The sequence below is a fragment of the Podarcis melisellensis genome (assembly GCF_964234715.1).
Source record: "Podarcis melisellensis genome assembly, chromosome: 14".
Classification (NCBI taxonomy): Eukaryota; Metazoa; Chordata; class Lepidosauria; order Squamata; family Lacertidae; genus Podarcis; species Podarcis melisellensis.
In genome coordinates this window covers 40095985-40116577 of record NC_138546.1, presented here as the reverse complement: position 1 = coordinate 40116577, position 20593 = coordinate 40095985, and the positions used below count along the sequence as shown (strand labels likewise).

General features: G+C 42.8%; 2 protein-coding genes across 6 annotated transcripts in view; both read left to right on the top strand.

Moving 5' to 3' along the window:
- The first annotated feature begins 697 nt into the window (after nt 1-697).
- Nucleotides 698-8497, top strand: CTXN2 (cortexin 2). Of its 4 annotated transcripts, none has more exons than XM_081888294.1 (3): nt 698-989; nt 6666-6716; nt 8014-8497. In XM_081888294.1, the coding sequence occupies exon 3, from the start codon at nt 8062-8064 to the stop codon at nt 8305-8307; it is 246 nt and encodes an 81-aa protein (XP_081744420.1). In that variant the 5' UTR covers nt 698-989; nt 6666-6716; nt 8014-8061; the 3' UTR covers nt 8308-8497. The 4 variants fall into 4 exon arrangements, with proteins under 4 accessions (XP_081744420.1, XP_081744419.1, XP_081744417.1 ...); XM_081888293.1 differs by lacking the exon at nt 698-989 and adding an exon at nt 1021-1313; XM_081888291.1 differs by lacking the exon at nt 698-989 and adding an exon at nt 1022-1279.
- Nucleotides 8498-19746: 11249 nt separating this feature from the next.
- Nucleotides 19747-20593, top strand: part of SLC12A1 (solute carrier family 12 member 1) — a 75757-nt gene continuing 74910 nt past the window's right edge. Inside the window, exon 1 of one of the 2 annotated variants that reach the window (XM_081888840.1) lies at nt 19747-20265. In XM_081888840.1, the coding sequence (XP_081744966.1) occupies nt 19855-20265 (411 nt within the window). In that variant the 5' untranslated portion in view covers nt 19747-19854. The remainder of the gene's footprint in view (nt 20266-20593) is intronic. The other variant, XM_081888841.1, reaches the window with a different exon arrangement.

The following is a 20593-nucleotide window of genomic DNA, read 5'->3' as shown; positions in this document are numbered from 1 at the left end:
AAGGGAAGCGCCAAAAGGGAAAATCTGCTTCCCACTGAAGTTAATAGGGGAAACAGCCTCTTATCTGACTTTTGTAGGTTGCATTTACAATAGATTCGAAATCACCGGGGAAGAGGGAGGGACTTCACACGCCAATCCATCACCCCTTTCGTACAACGGGAAACATTTGGCACACGCCGGATTCCGTACAACATGGCTGTTCCCCACAACGGAGCAACCCAGGCGAAATGCGAAGTAAAAAAATAAATAAATGCAATCCCACCTACCCATCCCACCACAGTAGATCGGCGGGCCATTGCTTGCTTGATCGATCAATCTATCTGTCTGTCTGTCTATGCATTCAAGTCGGTTCTTGCCCAGCACACTCAAATCGACCCACGGGAAGCTACTGCCACTTGCTTTAAATAAAACAAAAAAGTTAAATAATTTGCACTTGATTACTGGGGGAGTGGGGGCGAGGGGAGAGAAAAAACACATCCTTGGGAGGGGAGCGAGAGAGAGATCGGCATCCTCCAACTTTGCGCCTTGTCCATTTCAAACCCCCTCCCCAATATTTGTTGGCAGCCAGCATGGAAAGTGGGGAACTCCCACGCACCTCCCTCCCCTCCCCCAGCTGGACGGCTTTCTCTCCCTGCCCATAAATAACAACCCCCATCGCCGCCTGGTTTTCTCCCCAGGTGCCTAGAAGCTGCCGAGAAACCGCTTCCCCAGAGATGCACATTTCCGAACAACAAGCTTTGCAAGGAGGATTGCGAGCAAATAGGACCCAGTCTACCGTCGCTGCAGCAGCTGGGAGAGCATAGCAGATTTGCTAATGCCTCGCACGTAGTGTTTTGCAGGAACTTCAGATCAATCTGGATGGTGGGGGAGAGAGGGGGAGCCTTGGCTGCATGATAATCCAGCTTTCATATTGCCCACCACCTCCCCTCACATTCCCACTCCACCCCACGCCCCTCACCATCAAATTAAAACCTCTTGAGCATCCCCAGGTACTTGCCAGCGGTGCGTGTGTGTGTGTGTGTGTGTGTGCTCGGGAAAGGACCCTTCCCCACCCCACCCAGAGGCATCTAACCCGGCTGAAGGAACGCCCATAGCCGAGTCCAGATTCTCGGATGCTAATGTGGTTAGATGTAGCCGGAGCCCTGGCGATGCTCACGTTGGGCGGGAGCCCCAGAAATCCTCGCAGGGCTCCCTGACAGTTTGGGACCTGATCCTCTTTCTGAGACCTTGAAACTTCGGCAGGTCGTTAGCATGGGGACACAGGATAAGGAGGAAAAGGGTTTGTACTCTCAGGATGTCTGACTCGGATGGGGGTGAGTGGGCTGTTTTGTGCGGGGTGGGTGGTGGCGGAGGGGGGGGGGAAGGCTGTGTGTTGCTTTGACATCTAGCTCGGGCGAGGATGGGTGAGGCATCCATCTGCCATGGCTCTCCGGCTGGACTTAATGCAACAGGATGGCATTGACCTTGGTTAGCTGGGCAGTGTCGATTTCCTGCCTGGCAACGACGCCCAAGACTCGGTTGTTGCTGCCTCTGCTTGCTACCTCTCTCTTGTTATGACCAGGTAATGTCGAGCAGCCGAAGGTGGGAGGGGGATTGCAAGAGATCTCATGTTGCTTTTGTGCATAGGGCACCTAAATCAAGGATGCTATTTGGAGAGGGGGTAGGAAAGCCTGCTAGAAGGATTTTTAGTGGATGTTGAGCAACCCAGGTCTCTAACCATATTTACTCGACAACAAGTCCTGCTGGTGGTTGCAGTGGGATTCCCTTTCAAGTAGGTGTCGTGAGGATTGCAACTGGAGAGAGAGGGAGTCATAGCCCACTAGACTTCAGATGCAACCAACAACTGGCTTGTTTTTAAAAATGTACATGCTGCTGCGTTAACCTGTTCGGTATATGTATGCATACTGTACTAGCATGTTAACAAGCCAGTCTAGCCACACTGACGCTAGCAGGTTCCCCAGCGACACATCATCTCCTTCCGCTGCCCACGAAAGGCATGTATTATTAGGGCATAGACAGCGGTTGGTAAACGTACTAGACGAGATCTCTCATCAAGGAAGTATAGTTCATTAGTGTTATGTATTATGCCTTCCAAAAGGAAAGTGTTGCCTTCTCTGCAGGGTAAGATTTCGGTGGTTTGTGTTTGTTGGCTCAGAGGCAACCTGCTGTTGCTCCAAAGTGGCAAAGAATTTTTTTTGCAAAAGCCAGGCATTACCTTACAGGAGTACCATAAAGGCCAAATCTGCAAGATGGCTGTCCACACAAGGGATGAGGGGGGAATTTGATTCTGTTCACGTTTAAAAGGGAATCTATCAAATTTCTACTTTCTGAAACAAGATGAGAACTGAAACACCACCATCCTTTGAAGTTTCCACATATCCAAATTTTGCAACGCAGTTCTCCAACCAACCAGGCTTTTCATTATTAAAAAATTGCATATTGTAGGGGAAATGTGCATAAGGAATAATATGTTGGTAAAATGACATACAAAAATGCATTCTATTAGGAAAAATGCATGCAAAAATGTGTGTGTTAGTTAGTGAAAACTGTATACAAAAATGTGCATATTCGGAGAAATTTGCACCAAAATGCTGATAAATTTTTGTGAGGATTTAAAAAAAAAAAATCACAATTTGCTGCACAAATCTGGAGAAATGAATTTATGAGTGGAAAAATTAGAAACTGGGAGAACCAGAATTGACAGATTTTTTCCCATCCCCAGTCCACACCCCAAGCAGCGCAGTGGCAACACCCACATTCTAGCACCCTATTGATGTTGGATCTTAACTATTCTACATAGAAGATATGTGTCATCTTAGAGCCATTCCAAAATATGTGCAATTGCAATAAATGCACAGTTGCCACTTATTTGCCGCTGGAGATCTAGGCATCTTTCCTTCAAGTAGTATTTGGGTTCCAAAGGTATTGCATTACCTCAATACTGCTCAAGGCACAACTGACTGTCAATGGGAAAACACGCTTTTCCCTCCAGTGAGGGTATTGCCTGCAATTGATGATTGGCATAAGAAACAAAGCTGTGTCAGTGTCTTTAGGTGTGGCCATGCCATAACAACTTTGCAGTGGACTGCTGTGCATCTTTACTCAGGAGTAAATCTCACTGTGTCCAATAGGGCTTTCTCCCGGGAAAGGGTCCCTAAGATTGCAGACTTGTGCAAAGTTGTGCACTCCTTGGCTTCAGCACTGGTACACACTCCATTGAGACAGGCAACCCCACCCTGTTTGTTTGGTAATGTGAGAAAAGGCTATAGCACTATTGATGTTGGGATGGGGGCATTGCTATTTATAACAATGACAATGATCCACATGACATTTTCCTGTAAGCGTTTAATTCAAAGCACTTTGTACCCATTACCATAGAAATCCTTACGGCATCCCTAGCAGGCCTATATTTACAGATTGTATAAATATATACAATATATACAATATATATATACACGGGAAGACACCCGAGGACACCAAAACCTGCATTCCTGTACCCGTGAAAATCTACGAAAGCAAATATTATATATATATATATATATATATATACACACACACACACACACAATATATATACAATATATATACTATATATAATAATATATATAATATATACAATATATACAATATATATATATATGCTTTCGTAGATTTTCACGGGTACAGGAATGCAGGTTTTGGTGTCCTCGGGTGTCTTCCCGTGTAAAAGTTGGGGTGTCTAGGCGACGTTTCGACGAGGTCTCACTCGTCATCTTCAGGCTGGTGCTTTCGGCTTCTTGTTACTGGAACAGAGCAGGATCTCAGTGTTTGAGTTCCTATAAATACTGTTGAGGGGGTGTGGTGTATAGCTTCCAATGTTCTGGGCAGAGAGGAAGTTCCCAGGCTAGTGTGCCTTTTCTTCTTTTGTTCCTTAATTACTTGAGGGATATCTTGAGTGATTTCTTGAGTGATATCCTGAGTACCACTTAGGTGGGTCATTAGGTGTGGATTAGTTGCTAAAGTCTTTGTGTCTTGACCTCTTGAACTTTGTGAAGAGTTTTTCTGAGAAGATGGCTGTACTGCACTTAGTTGTGCTCTGGCTTGGCTTCGTGTATAGGGGCGAGCTGTGGTTTTGTGGCCTGTGTCAGCCAGATCTGTGTAGGGATTGCAGGGGGGTGCAGCATCCGGAGGTGCCACCATGGCACAAAGTTCAAGAGGTCAAGACACAAAGACTTTAGCAACTAATCCACACCTAATGACCCACCTAAGTGGTACTCAGGATATCACTCAAGAAATCACTCAAGATATCCCTCAAGTAATTAAGGAACAAAAGAAGAAAAGGCACACTAGCCTGGGAACTTCCTCTCTGCCCAGAATATTGGAAGCTATACACCACACCCCCTCAACAGTATTTATAGGAACTCAAACACTGAGATCCTGCTCTGTTCCAGTAACAAGAAGCCGAAAGCACCAGCCTGAAGATGACGAGTGAGACCTCGTCGAAACGTCGCCTAGACACCCCAACTTTTACACGGGAAGACACCCGAGGACACCAAAACCTGCATATATATATATATACATATACAATATATACAATATATATACTATATATACAATATAGCAGGCCTATATTTACAGATCGTAGAGCAGTGTGCTGATTCTGGGGGTGAGAAATAATTGTTTGCCTATTCAGTCATCCTGACCATTCCTACTCAGAAGTCCCACTAAATCCAGTTGGACTTACTCCCAGGTAAGTGGGGTTAGGATTTCAGCCTGTGATTTCCAGCTGGGGATCTCTCAGTTCATGCCATTTACCATTGCACCCGCCCAGCCAAGGAGGGAGGTCTGCATTTCCATTTTTATTCTCTGGAAAGGTCCATAAAGCGATCCTTTAAATAAAAATAAAAATAAATCAGGCTATCAGATAGCAATGAACCGGAACAAGGAGTACAGTGGCTGCGTTTGACCTTCACAGTCACGAATTCTCATTTCCAATCCAGTCTTTGAAACTAAAGTAGATGATGAAATATGATTATAGCTCTGATGAAATATACCCATCCCTTTTTTCATCTCCTTTCTCAAAGCGATCTGGGTAAGTCTTTCAAGGATTGGTTGCTTTTAAAACCTTATTTTCTCCTGTGTTAACCTGCTCACTATATGTGTACAGCGATATATTAGCAAGCCTGTTCATGGCAACACATAGGAAGAGTCCTGCTGGATCAAGTCAGTGCGGGATCCTGTTCTCACAGTGGCCAACCAGATGCCTGTAGCAGGATCTGCAGGTTCCAGCAAGTGGTATTCAGAAGCATACTGTTTCAACAGTGAAGGTAGAATACAGCCATCAGGGTTAGTAGCCACTGATAACCTTCTCCTCCTGGAATTTGCCTAAACCTCTTTTAAAGCCATGCAAATTGGTGGCAATCAGTGCCTCCCATGGAAGGGAGTTCCATAGTTTAGCTATGTACTGCACAAAGAAGTCCTTTATTTAGCCTGTCCCGAATCTCCCAACATTCAGCTTTGCTGGCTATCCAATGACTACCCAAAGGTGGATCTACACATAGGGGGAGGGACAGATGGATGCTATATATAAGTCAGAAATTAAATCGTTATAACAAAAGAAAAGGGGGAAAAAACACTATGTAAAATCACATAGAAAAGTTTTTTGCTCTACAGTGCCATCTGGTGTTGCTTGTTTATAACACATTCAAAACTCATGTGTGGGTTTTTTTACTAATGTAGCTAAGCCCCAGGTTAAATTGGAAGAGCCATTGTTGTTGTTCATTTCATTTCTATACCGCTTTATATGTTGTTGAAAAATATCTCAAAGCACTTTACAACCTACAATAAAGCATCAAATAAAACAATCCAGAATAAAACATTACCGAAGAGAGTCAAGTATACATCCAAAGCAACATAATTAACAGGAAACTAAAATACTATCTTGAAGATTTCAAAACAAAACGTTACCAAAGGAAGTCAAATACAAAGTGCACATTTGAAGCAGCATAATTAGCAGGAGAATAAAATATTATCATTGCTGCTGGTGTTGCTGCCAACCCTGACAATGGTGGTTTGTGGTGGCTGGCAACTATAGCATCAACTCAAGCTTGATGACCTGGGTCTGCACTAAGAGACAGCCAAGGTGATCTGTAAACTGTAGTTCAGTGACAGAACATCCACTTTGCATGCAAATCTGTCTTGCGCTAGCAGACAGGTGAGTTTTCAATTTGCACAACATAGGAATCCAGCGAAAGAATTGCACTAGCAGAAACTCATTTCACAGCAGATATCTACTGTATATTGCAAATGAAGTTACCAGCAACGTGCTTGTGCAATTTCTTGTGCAGCCGCATTCTGCTGGTCCAAACATTTTGCCAGCAGAACAGGTATAACATTAAGTGACACTGGATACAATCCACAACAGACACACACACGCATGTACTTTAGGTGGGCCCATAAAAGTCGAATAAAACATTCAGACATAAAACTGCATTTTCAAATGCAGTTTTGTCTCGTGTTTGCCTCTTTCCCCCCTTTTCCGTTTGTGTGTTCTTGCTCTGATATAGAAAACATGCCAGCTAGTAGCTATCTCATTCCTTCTGAGAGAGAATTCAATTCAGCACTTGCCTGTTTGTACCACAACTAAAACAGCTCAATGATTTAACCTTTTTTTGATGTCTCTACAGCTGTTCAAACTTCAGGAAAGCCTGGAAGTGTGCCTTATATGAATGCATCAGGTACCATTTATCAGTTACAATACATAAACTTTTAACTTGCTTTGGTGATTTCACTATGTAACTAGTTCTTTCACACACACACACACACACACACACACACACACACACACACACACATATATATATATATATATATATATATGAAGAAATTGTTTTATGACCTGCACGCTGGCAAACATGGTAATAATAATAATAATAATAATAATAATAATAATAATAATAATAATAATGTTTTAACTTCTATACAGCTTTTTTGAATGCTCAAAGTACAAGTCATACGTTGTTGTTGGTTGGTTGGTTGGTTTGCTGAATTTATATACCATCCTATACCCGGGGGTCTCAGGGCAGTTCACAGAATAAAATCAAGATATAAAACCACAAAATACCTAATAAAAATAAAAACAACAACCCAATAGCCCAATAGAAGTTGTTGAGACAATTTCTGTGCAAGACTGACCATTGTCATCATTCTTGCATTGCAGATATTTGGGACTGTAAGCAAGCTAAGGATAAGAGGCTGGGACCTTAGCCCAGTGACACAGTACATGCAGAAGGTTGTCACAGCAATCCTTTGCGCCTCCAGTTAAAAGGATCAGATGGCAAATAACTGAGACCCTGTTGGACCCCTGGAGAACAGCTGCCAGTCAGAGCAAATAATATTGGGCTAGATGAACAAAATTTCTGACCTTGTGTAAGGATAGTGGGAAACTGGGATAGTAAAAATAAAAAAGGTAAAGGACCTTTGGTCGGTTAAGTCCAGTCAAAGGTGACTATGGGGTTGCGGCGCTCATCTTGGTTTCAGGCCGAGGGAGCCGGCATTTGTCCACAGACAGATTTCCGGGTCATGTGGCCAGCATGACTAAACAGATTCTGGTGCAACACAACACTGTCACAGAAACCAGAGCATATGGAAATGCCATTTACCTTCCCACCACAGCGGTACCTATTTATCTACTTGCACTGGTGTACTTTTGAACTGCTAGGTTGGCAGGAGCTGGGACAGAGCAACGGGAGCTCACGCCATCGCACGGATTCGAACCGCTGACCTTCCGATTGACAAGCCCAAGAGCCTCAGTGGTTTAGACCACAGTGCCACCCGCTTCCCTTACAGCTTGCTTACAGCTGGTGTTATACTTATACTAGGAACTTCCCAAATCACACTTTTAGCCATTAAACTAAAGCTGCTCACTCACTATTATAGCAGACCTTCTCCAATTTTGCAGGGACAGTCTCGGATTTAGGCAGCAGCCTAATGCTACCTCTACAACCAAAACATGCCTCCTGTTTTTGTTCGCAGGCGAAGAAGTGAAAATCTCGAAAGCCCAGCAGGATGTGAAGCCCAGAGATGAGCAGTAACTACTGCAACAACGCGTCATTGAGCATGAGTGTCAACGAGGTGTCCACCTTTCCCCTCACTCTGGAACAAAAAACCGGCTTTGCCTTCGTGGGGATCCTGTGTGTCTTTTTGGGACTTCTGATTATCAGATGCTTCAAAATCTTATTAGACCCTTATAGCAGTATGCCATCCTCCACGTGGGAGGATGAGGTGGAAGGGCTGGATAAGGGAACGTTTGAATATGCGCTTGCATGAAATACTCAAAAAAAAAAAATTTACCCTGCCTTAATTCTTATGTGCGTTTTTTCATTTGGGGTGGGGGGGGGAGGGGCCCTGGAATTCCTTAGTAAGGATGCATTTGTAACAGACCCCTATGTTTTGAAGACATGGGGGGTGGCATTTTTGCTTTGTTTTGTTAAATAAAGGCTTTGTTGCAGATTCATAATTATTTTCTTTTTTTTAATAATATATTTATTGCAATTTTCAAACAATACAACAAAACTCACAATCAAAACCAAAAAAAGGAAAGAATAGAAAAAACACCATCACAATCAAGCAGAAACAGAAAAATGCAGCACGAAACATAAAAAGCAGAAGAAAAAAGACCTAAAAAGAAACATATAAATCCAGTTTCTTACCCATTATTTTCATATCCTTCTTTCCTGACTTCCTCACAACTCCCTTTTCTGTGGTCCCTTTTTACACAATCATATTCAGCAGTGCCTTACCCTTTTTCAGATCTTATTCTGTATTATACCTTTCAACTATTATGTCTCCAATTTTTCCCCTTATAACATTTTGTTTAAGTTTGACATAATGTTATTCTAACTTTTTCACCCTTATTTCTCATAAAACATTTTTACATATTCCTTTCAGCTATGTCACTAATGCCATATTGTCTTTATATCCTGCATCATTTTAACATTCAAACGTTTTGCAATGTTTTTGCAGGTAGTCTTTAAATTTCTTCCAATCCTCTTCCATTTGCTCTTCTCCCAGGTCTCGGATTCTGCCAGTCATTTCTGCCAAGATTCATAATTATTTTCACGTGGTTCCTGCTTTGGCATTCTACTGTGCAGGCAGTTCATTTTTTCTGGGGGGATGCAGGGCTACGCATACCCCTAAACATTTTGTAAATCTAAGTTTGGCCTCATTGAGGGGCAGTATTTCACTATGAGTAGGAAAATGAGAGTACCCCTAAACATTTTTTTAGGGGGGGAGCACTGTGTGCAGGTAAGAATGAAGTGTGCAAAGGTGTGCCAATAATTGTGCAAATGAGAAAGAAGTCATGAGGAAGGAGGACATTTAAAGCATGGGTAGGCAAACTAAGGCCCGGGGGCCAGATGCGGCCCAATCGCCTTCTAAATCCGGCCCGTGGACAGTCTGGGAATCAGCGTGTTTTTACATGAGTAGAATGTGTCCTTTTATTTAAAATGCATCTCTGGGTTATTTGTGGGGCCTGCCTGGTGTTTTTACATGAGTAGAATGTGTCCTTTTATTTAAAATGCATCTCTGGGTTATTTGTGGGGCATAGGAATTAGTTCATTATTTTTCCCCACCCAAAATATAGTCCGGCCCCCCACAAGGTCTAAGAGACAGTGGACCGGCCCCCTGCTGAAAAAGTTTGCTGACCTCTGATCAGTGGCGTAGCGTGGGGGGTGCAGGGGGGGCCGGCCGCACTGGATGCAACATCTGGGGGTTAGGGTTAGGGGGTGCAAATCCACGGGTTAGGGGGCGCAAATCCACAGGTTAGGGGGCGCAAATTACTTGCCTTGCCCCAGGTGCTGACAACCCACGCTACGCCACTGCCCCTGATTTAAAGCATGGTCAAGATTTGCAAGTCCAACCTGAAAAGAAAATTATAATGCCTTGATTTCAGCCTTGAAGACCAGACATTCCTGGGCCATGCGCAGAGAGAGATGGAACTAATCAAGAGTTTGCTTTTATGGGGTGGGGAGAGAAGAGGATCAACACTCCGCCATCTTTATCTCTCTCCCTCAGGGAACCCAGAAGTGTTGAGAGCACTCCTTCTGACCCAGGAACACCAAGAAGGGGCTAGCTTGGAGCAGTCCTTACTTCTGCTTACTGTCTCACACAATGACGACTACGTGAAAAAGCTCAAAGAAGACACAAAGAAGAGGCAGTAACTAGTTGCGCCTCAAGGTCACCTCTTAGCTCATACAGCGAGAACGAGAGTGACAATATTTGACAGCTGTTCAATTCCATTTTTAAGAAATGCTGGAATCAAAATTTCATCTCAGCCTTGTCACTCTTGTTAAAGAGGTGCTCTGAGAGCCCGCTGAGATAAAGCCAATCGGCACAGACAGACCATTCATTCATCTCTATAATTTCATATTGTGCCATTTGCCTTATAATCTAGACAAATGACAACCAAGGGAATTGCGGGGTCTGTCGGCTAAACGAAAATGCCACTCAGACTGCGCTGGATCTTAAAGGGAAAGCTGGGAACGTGAAAGCCCAAAGTCCAAAGAGAGGAGCGGGTTCAATTGCTGCAGGAAATAGGAATACAATGGAACACTGCGGGGAGGTAACAGAGCAGCATGTGAGAATGATCTAGCAAGACTAGGGAACATTCCTTCCGGAGGCCTTCATGAGGCACAGTGTGACATTTAAGAGTCAGTTTGCCTGCAGACTAACAATATTTTTTGGAAGTATTCCAGTGAATACAGGAAATTCAGAGTCTCTTCCTTTTTTTATTGTACATTCATGATCATTTGTTCTCACAATGGTACCAGGGTATCCTACTTTGAATACCGTTTGTGCCTGCAAGCCCACTCACCCTTTTCCGTGTGGCGACATTGCGGGACGGAGGAGGTTTCACTGGGGCCCTGATGGGGGAATTCAACCTGGCTGGACCCTGCTTTGGCAAATGGGGATACAGGCTACAGCTTGGGCTGTGCGGGGGGTGGAGCCAATGAAGCTGGGAGTGGGCTTCTCTTGGATCCGTCCCTCGCTCATTTAAGCAGCCAGCACCCTGGGCTCAGCCGGTTTCATTTTGGAGTGGACACACTGCTTCGTTTCCAGTTAGTGCATGCCCCATAACTTCCTGAGTCGACAACTCTTCATACCACAATTTTCCCCCAGTTGGTTTGTTTTTGTCCCACTTTTGTTGGGCTAAAGTTTGTAAACCTGTAGTGAGCTATGAAATGCAGAAACTAAAAGAACAAACAGTTCAAGCACACAAGAACTATCTTGTTGTATCAGGCCAAAGGGCCACCTAACATTTGTTGCATTACTTAACTCAAAGATGGGAAAACTGTGGTTCTTCGGGAGTTGTTGGACTCCCAACTCCCACCAGTCCCATCAAGCATGACCAATGGTCAGGGATTTTATTTGTTTGTTTATATTTCATGAAATTTATATACCAGTTGATGGGGGGGCGCTCAAAGTGGTTTATGAAAAAACGATAAAACAATAAAATTATCACAATAAAAGAGAATAAAACAAATCAAAACTCCTACAAATTTTATAAAGATTTGGGTAGCCTTATCTGCACAAGAATGTCTTCAGCAGGCGCTGAATGGAATTCAGCGAAGTATGATGGGAGTTGTAGTCCACTAAAATCTGGAAGGTCACAGTTTCCCCATCAGTGATTTGATCCTTTGTTAGGTACTTTTACATAGATGCTTTCTGCCTATTTTCCTTCTCATTCCACTTTAATCAGAACCCAGGATAGCTAACTTCCACATATTCCCAAATTCCATAGGTGGTATTCAATTAAATCTTACTAGGAGTAGTAAAAGCTAAAGGGACCCCCGACCATTAGGTGTAGTCATGGCTGACTCTGGGGTTGTGGCGCTCATCTCGCTTTATTGGCCAAGGGAGCCGGCGTACAGCTTCCGGGTCATGTGGCTAGCATGACTAAGCCGCTTCTGGAGAACCAGAGCAGCGCATGGAGACGTTGTACCTATATAGCGGTACCTATTTATCTGCTTGCACTTTGACATGCTTTCGAACTGCTAGGTTGGCAGGAGCAGGGACCGAGCAACGGGAGCTCACCCCAACGCGGGGTGAACCACCGACCTTCTGATCAGCAAGTCCTAGGCTCTGTGGTTTCACCCACAGCGCCACCCGTGTCCCACTTGGAGTAGTAGACCCATATAAATTAATGAACATGACTAAGAAGCATTGATTTACTCTGAGTACAACTTAGTGGACTACCACCCTCTGTATTTATATCCACTGTATCCCATCCACGGTGGGGGTGCGTGATTGACTGAGCCTTTTCTCCATGCTTCAGGGCAGACCCCCCCCCCAAAGTACTTCTTCACACACCATATAAACTATGGAATTCATTCCCACAGTGGTGGTCACCAACTAGGATGGCTTTAAAAGAATCATTTTGCATTCTTATATAACCACCCAAAATCAAATGAATGGCAGCACTCAGATGTTAAAGGATGGATAGTAAGTATCCCATGTTTTCGTCGGGATAAAGATAACGTAAGGTTTTGTTCTTTTGCTGTCACCCTTGAACAGTTCTTAACAGTTGTTAGATAGGATAATCTAGTGAGAGGCATCTTCAAATGTCCATTTTTTACCAAGAAACAGGTTGCCATACTCACAACTAATTTTTGCTGAATCACGCCCAGTGCCTAAAGTGAAAGAATGACCTTCGTAAGCTTCAAGGGTATAAATAAAAAAAAATCCAACGTATTGGCATGAATATTTAATTACTTTTAAACATTGCTACATAGTCATTATTTCAGTAGCACATGACTGGCTGGGAATATGGTCCGAAACAACCCTGTGCATATTTCTGTGAGTGCATTTACAATTGCAAACATAGTTTATGAACTCGAGAGAGCAGAGGTCAAGATCTTGAAGAGTACCTAAATCACCTTCACTGGGTCCACTGACATTCAGGGAGAGCTGAGTGCCAGATCTGACTCCTTCCGTCCAAGAATTAATGGGCTCATTACTAGCTAATATTTAAAAAGCTGAAATGTTCCTCTGGACACGCACCTTCTGTTTCAAATTCAGGGATTGGCTGGTACCCTCGGTGTTCTATATAGAAGAAAGAACCCGGCCGCTGAAGTATTGTTCGTGGTGGGAAAGGACACCATTGGCAAGGTATATTAGAAAATAAGAAAATAACTGCTGGTTGGTTTAAAGAGAGGGCTTGCACAGTATAAACATTTGATATTTTGGAGATGCCTAAAGATAGACAGCTGAAGCAGACAGATTCCTGACAATACCAACATCCTCTCCAATATCATTTGTAAAAGGTAAGCTTTTAAAAATTATTATTTCATTCCCCACCAGGGTTACGACTCAGTCATAATTTGGATGAATTGTTCATGTTGTGAAATCTTTGTCCGCAACAAATAGAGAGAGAAAAACTACGGCCCAGATTTTCTCCTAAGAAAGTAAATCCCAAAAATGCAACAATAAATGCAACTTGAATGAATCAGAGATGATATATTCAGCATTTTGAGAGACGGAATTGAATAAAACACTGTCTGTAGATATTGTGCGATCAATATTGCCTTGGACTTTTCATCGGCTCAGTGCCAAGAAGGGAAACGTGAACAGAAATCGGTGCATAAAGAGAATCTGGAGGTGGGGAAAAGCTTTCTACTTTGATCTGTCCCCAGGAGCATGTGTGTGTTGTATTAGTTTAAAGGAAGGAAGGAAGGAAGGAAGGAAGGAAGGAAGGAAGGAAGGAAGGAAGGAAGGAAGGAAGGAAGGAAGGAGGTGCAAGATCCTTAATGTTCCTTTTTTCGCCCCACCGATTGACAAATGGAATTGCCAGGTTAAGTTGCAAATATTGTCTGTTTAAAAGATGGAAGCATGCAATATCATGCCATATCTTTATTTAATATGCATATACAGTACTTTCAATATTTTTTAAAAAATGTGTTTTGTTTGAACTTGTTTAATCTTTGCAAAGGCCTTTAACCGTAAGCAATAAAAGTTTTTATTGACTAGTCCTGCACGCATCTAGCTGTCCAAGATAGTAGATGGGGAGGCAGATTTCCACCTACATTGCAAGACAGACAGGAAAATGCACCCACATCCGAGCTGAGCCTACCAGTTGGCATCACAACTGAACGCTTCATATCCAGATGTGCATGAACACTTGCACATGTGAACAGTGACAGCCAGTTCAGCAACAGAAATTGTGTATGGAAAGCCTGCCAGAATAGAGCTAATACTGGAATATAATCTCCAAAAATACTTCCAGATTATATCAAATTGTTTGGAAGAACACCAATATCTTTGGCTGTGGCACCCTGATTGATGTTTGCAAGCACACAGGCGTCCAAAATTTGCTGTGTTTGTAGTATTTGACCACAATCCAACACATAACTAGGCATATTTGAGCCAATTAAATTCAATGAGCCTTAATGTGCTTAATTTTGGGTTGGATTGTGTCCGCTCGAGGCGAGCTTTGCATATCGCTGAAAAATAAACAAGTACCAAAATGTGTTTTCTGAAGTTAGAACCTGGGCCCTTCCCAAAGTGGTAAGAATGGTTGGGTATAAAGTGGATATGTAGCAGGTGGGTTGCAGGTGCAGAACTCTTCCCTGACTCCACATCTTCAACCCCCATTGCATAATTGTTTTTCTCTGAGTGAAGGGTTCAGCATTTTGGTCCTGCCTGCTACTTTTCTGGTTAAAATACTCATTTACCCTCCCACTCACCCACCTCCTCTCAGTTTTTTTCCCCTCCTCCTGCTTATCAAACAAGGGATGGAGAGAGAGTAAATTCAATTCACTTTGAACTTACCCAATTTTCTCCTTGCCTTGTGCTTTGGTCAGAGCCAGCTGGCAGAGCTTTGAATTATGATTATTTTAAAAAAAATTATCCCATATTTGCAGTTTTGCTACGTTAACTGTAAGCCTGTTTGAGTCTTATGTGAAAAGTGAGAAGTAAATATGTCAGTTGCAAGCAGTCCCTGGGCACAACTCAAGACTCCTGCATCATCTTCCCATAGTTGTGGTATCATTCTGAACCAGCTCTGAACAAACTGCTAGATGGTATCCGTTTACTAAATGTATGCCATGCCTTTCCTCCTGAAGAAACCTAGGGTGGCAAATGCAAATATGATAAAACAATAAAGACATCTTTAAAACATAAAAACCCCCAATTCTGATACAGAAACAGACTGGGAAAGTTGTCAACAGTGGTACAGTCATACCTCGGGTTGAAGTAGCTTCAGGATGAGTATTTTTGAGTTGCGCTCCACGGCGACCCAGAAGTAACGAAGTGCGCTACTTCTGGGTTTCGCCGCTCGAGCATGCGCAGTCAAAATGACATCATGTGCATGCGGAAGTGGCGAATTGAGACGCGGGGATGCGGGTTGCATTCACTTCAGGGTGTGAACGGGGCTCCGGAACAGATCCCGTTCGCATCCAGAGGTACCACTGTACCTCGGGTTACAGACACTTCAGGTTACAGACTCCGCTAACCCAGAAATAGTACCTCGGGTTAAGAACTTTGCTTCAGGATAAGAACAGAAATCATGCAGCGGCGCAGTGGCAGCGGGAGGCCCCATTAGCTAAAGTGGTGCTTCAGGTTAAGAACAGTTTCAGGTTAAGAACGGAGCTCCAGAATGAATTAAGTTCTTAACCCGAGGTACCACTGTACTTAAAAGGCTTGTGGGAAGAGAAAGGTTTTTGGTAGGCACCAAAAACACAACAGAGGCAGCACCTGTCTGATTTTTAAGAGAAAGAAATTGCAAAGTGAGTAGGTGCCAGTTCTTGTATCATGCAGAATGGACTTTCTGATAAGATGCTATCTGCAGGGCACAGTTATCAACTGGATATATAAAAGGCAAAGTTGAGCTTTCTTTGCAAAATCTAAAAATAAAAATAAAAAAGCCATTTTTAAGGAATTTTGGCAAAACCTACACTTCCGATATGGGTTGCCATACATCCGGATTTCCCCTGACATTTCAGAGGTTTCCGCCCGGATTCTGTTTCCAACTGCCGAATCCCGGCTATGTCCAGGAAATTCCAGACAAATGGCAGCCCTAAGAACTTAGCCCAGGAGCTAATTGGCAGCCAGTGCAATTATAGGTCTTGTGAGGACACAAGCTAAGCTTTGGGGTGGGACTTGCATTTAATGAGATGTGCTGACATAGTTCATTTCTGAGTACGTGTTGACATGCTGGTACTTAACTTCCCAAGCCCTATGTACCTTTGGACTCTAGCGCCTGATGGAATACCTGTTCCCAATCTGACATCAACCTGCCCATGTGTTCTAATTGTCTTCAGAGGGTCTGCTGTCCAAAGTGAAGTGGATGGCAGGTCATGGGAACCTAGGAAACTGGCCTATACCAAGTCAGACTATAGATCCCTCTTGCTCAGTATTGTCTAGCAATGGCTCCCTGGAGTTTTAGACAGGAGTCTCTCCCAGTCCTAACAGGAGATGCCAATAACAACAACAACAACAACAACAACAATAACAACAACAACAACAACAATAATAATATTTCTTAATTATTTATACCCCGCCCATCTGGCTGGGTTTCCCCAGCCACTTTAGGCAGCTTTCAACAGAATATTAAAATACAATAACCCATTAAACATTAAAAGCTTCCCTAAACAGGGCTGCCTTCAAATGTCTTCTAAAAGTCTGGTAGTTGGTTTTCTCTTTGACATCTGGTGGGAGGGCGTTCCACAGGGCGGGTGCCACTACCGAGAAAGCCCTCTGCCTGGTTCCCTGTAACTCAAGAATTGAACCTAAGACCTTCTGCATGTAAGGCAATTGCTATACCACCACTGAGCTACGCCCTTCCCCAAAGTCCCCAAAGTCAGTAGAAGGTCTCCTCTTGTGGTGTCCCATTCCTCCCCAAGGGAAGATCAGCTTCCACCGAATTATTTTTATTTACTTTCTTAAAGCATTTATACCCCACCTTTACCCCAGTAAGCCGGCAATCGGGTGTCAGAAACGGTATCCAAGTGAAAATCAGCAGTGTTGTTTTTGACGATTTCCCTTAAAAATAGCATATTCAGAATAGCATATTCTGAGCTGGCTCTGTGCAGTAGGACACCTCCACCAAAACCAATCCAATCTCTGCCAAGCTAAGCAGTTGGCTCCTTACCTCTCTCGCCCTGACCTAGCCACTGTGATCCACGCGACGGTCACCTCCAGACTGGATTATTGTAACTCGCTCTACGTGGGGCTGCCCTTAAGACTGACCCAGAAACTCCAGTGGGTGCAGAATGCTGCGGCAAGACTCCTTACGGGGTCCTCACCGTGGGTTTACATTCACCCAGTGCTATATCACTGGCTCCCGGTGGAGTACAGAATCAGGTTTAAGGTGCTGGTTTTAACCTTTAAAGCCCTATATGGCCTAGGACCCTCGTACCTACGGGACCGCCTCTCCTGGTATGCCCTGTGGAGAACCTTACGGTCTTCAAACAAAAACATCTTGGAGGTCCCAGCCACAGGGAGGTTAGGCTGGCTTCAACCAGAGCCAAGGCTTTTTCGGCTGTGGCTCTGATCTGGTGGAACGCTCTGTCACAAGAGACTAGGGCCCTGCGGGACTTGACATCTTTCCGCAGGGCCTGCAAGACAGAGCTGTTCCACCAGGCCTTTGGCCAAGGCACAGCCTGACCCCCTCCTTTGGTAATCCTCACAGAACTCTAGCCCAATGGTTGCCATTAATTTGATTTGAAATGATTTTATAATGAAACAATTTTAGAATGCTGTATTATTTTACTGTTAGCCGCTCTGAGCCCGGCTTCGGCTGGGGAGGGTGGGATATAAATAAAATTATTATTATTATTATCCCTCCACACCAGCCTGGTGCAAAGCAGGTTTGGATCGTGACCCACAACAGTAGCAAGAAATAGTTATTTTTCTACTACCCTGCTTTAGAAATTCAAGGCTGTGTGTGCAAGGGTTTCAAGACAGTTTCCAATATCCAGGCACTGAAGAGAGCCTGAACTGCTTAGCTTTGGCAAAACAGCCATATCAAGTAATTGGGGTGGAATGAATTGCATTAGGGGAGGTCGCTTTGCAAAAATGTGTATTATGTTGCATACAAAAAATGTATGGTATATATTAGGAGAAATTTGCTCTGAAATGCCAATGAAATCTGAAGACTTTAAAAAAAAAACCAAAAACTGATGTAGACCTGTGGATAACTGAGTTTAAGATGAGAAAAATGAGGAACTGAGAGAAGCCATAATTGAGAGATTCACCCATCCCCACTGATGGGTGAAGGCATCTTAGGAGAGGATGTCTGACTTAGGACACTCTCTGTGACCACCAAAAACAACCCAAATGTGTGGCTGTGATCTGGGCTTGGCTGTGTAAGCCTAAACCCCGAAGGCTCCTTAAATGGGGAGAAATAGAGGACCTACCTCTGCTTACCTTCCTTAAAGAATTTTGCATCACAGTTCTCTGGTCAAGTAATAATGTTCCAGGCATTTACTCTCTGGAATCTTCAGCATGAATTTCCCTGTTGCTTTTAATCCTTTTTTTTTTAATATAATTTTTTTATTAGCTCTTTTTTAACATATCATTTTCAACAGTAATTAAACATACTTTTACATCTTATTCAAATTTTTGACTTCCATCAATCCTGTCTGAAAATTTTCCAATCTAATCTCTCAGTATGCATTTCTTATCTTCCCTATTACATTTCAAACTCATAACCAATATCTCTATCTTTTTCTACTTTGTAACACTTCGTATATTTCTCCTTACAAAACTTCTTGCAGTCCTACTAGCGTAATTTGTTGATTACAGTTGCTCTTCAAATCATTCAGATACTTCTTCCAATCTTCTGTAAATCTCTGGTCCCGCAGGTTTCGAATCCTTCCTGCCATTTTGTCCAATTCTGCATTGTCCATTAATTTCGCCTGCCATTCTTCTTTCATTGGAATTTCTTCCTGTTTCCATTTTTGAGCTAACAATACTCTTGCCGCAGTTGTTGCATATAAAAACAATTTAACATCTCACCTATTAATGTCCTGACCTATAATACCAAGTAAAAATGCTTCTGATTTTTTAAAGAATGTATATTTCAACATCTTTTTCATCTCATTATATATCATTTCCCAGAAGTTCTTTACTTTTTTTACATTCCCACCACGTATGATAAAATGTTCCTTCTTTTTCTTTACATTTCCAACATTTATTATTTGTCTTACACATTTTAGCAAATTTCACTGGTGTAATATACCATCTATACATCATTTTCATCATATTCTCTTTCAAAGCATTACAGGCTGTAAATTTTATCCTTTCCTTCCACAACCTTTCCCATTCTTCAAGCTGTATATTATACCCAAAGTCTTTTGCCCAATGTATCATTACCGATATCACTTCCTCGTCTTTCAAATGCCATTCCAACAGTATTTTAGACATTGTTTTACATTCATTGTTTACTATTTCTATTTCAAATTTTGATTTTTTTTATCATCAAATCCTTCTTCCTTTAAATCCTCTAAAAGCAACCCTGTTGCTTTTAATCCTATTGGATCTTACGCTTTCCCTGATGTCTTATTCTATCTTGCAAACCATTCTCACAGTTGTCTGTCGAAAGGTAGTGCATAAATTTGATATTTTAAAAATAAGAATAAAAATAAATGGTAAGATGCCTGGCTTGATGGCTGGAAAGAAATCAGCTAATTTAAAATATTGCTTGTTTTTTCTTTGTTGGGTGACAGAGTTGCACATCATCCCTTTAAGAGTAAGAGTGTTGGCGGAAGCAATTACTAAATGAGAGACACCAGGATCATCTGCACACCACAGCAGTCTGGGAATCTGACCACAAAGAAGCAGTAAGATCTGTGACTGAAATATCCGTTGCCCATAAATATGTCTATGAATAATTCTCAAAATGTATTTTTGGACCCAAGTCCAAACAGATTTCAGGTCAATGTCATTAATGAAAGCCACGACAATACAGTACAATCTCAAGGCGATCCCGACTCACAACGCTACGAAGAGACTTCTTTTGCAGACGATGTCAATAATAGACTCCGAGTCGGCTACAGGCCTGAAAACAGAGAATTATATGACAATTTCTTTCAAAACGGAGATGCTTCTAAAACAGATGGGAATTTTCACCCTTATGATACCCACAGCAACACGTATTACCTGAAGACATTTGGTCATAATACAATGGATGCCGTGCCTAAGATTGGTTACTACCGAAACACTGGCAGCGTCAGTGGGGTCAAAATTAACAGACCAAGTCTGATGGACATCCACGAACAGCTGGCAAAGGTATGTCAAAGAAAGAAAAAGACTCTTTTCAAGGGTTATTGGTAACATAACCCATATTAGCCTCAAGTGAGAGGACATTGAGAATGACCATACTTGTAGCTCAGTCCAATTCATATTTACTCAGATGGAAGTCTATATTTAATGGCAGGGGCGGCGATCTTGATATTGTGGAATACAACTCCCATTATTCCTGACCATTGACCACCCTGGTTGGGACCGATGGGAGTTGTAGTCCACATCTGGATGGCACTATATTGGGTATCCCTGCTCAATGGGGCCCGCTGCCAGGTATGCATGCATAAAATTGAAATCTTGTATGCTTAGCTGT

Bases quoted from the DNA above. Each gene is read 5' to 3' on its own strand.
- CTXN2 (XM_081888294.1), top strand. From the start codon at position 8,062: ATGAGCAGTAACTACTGCAACAACGCGTCATTGAGCATGAGTGTCAAC.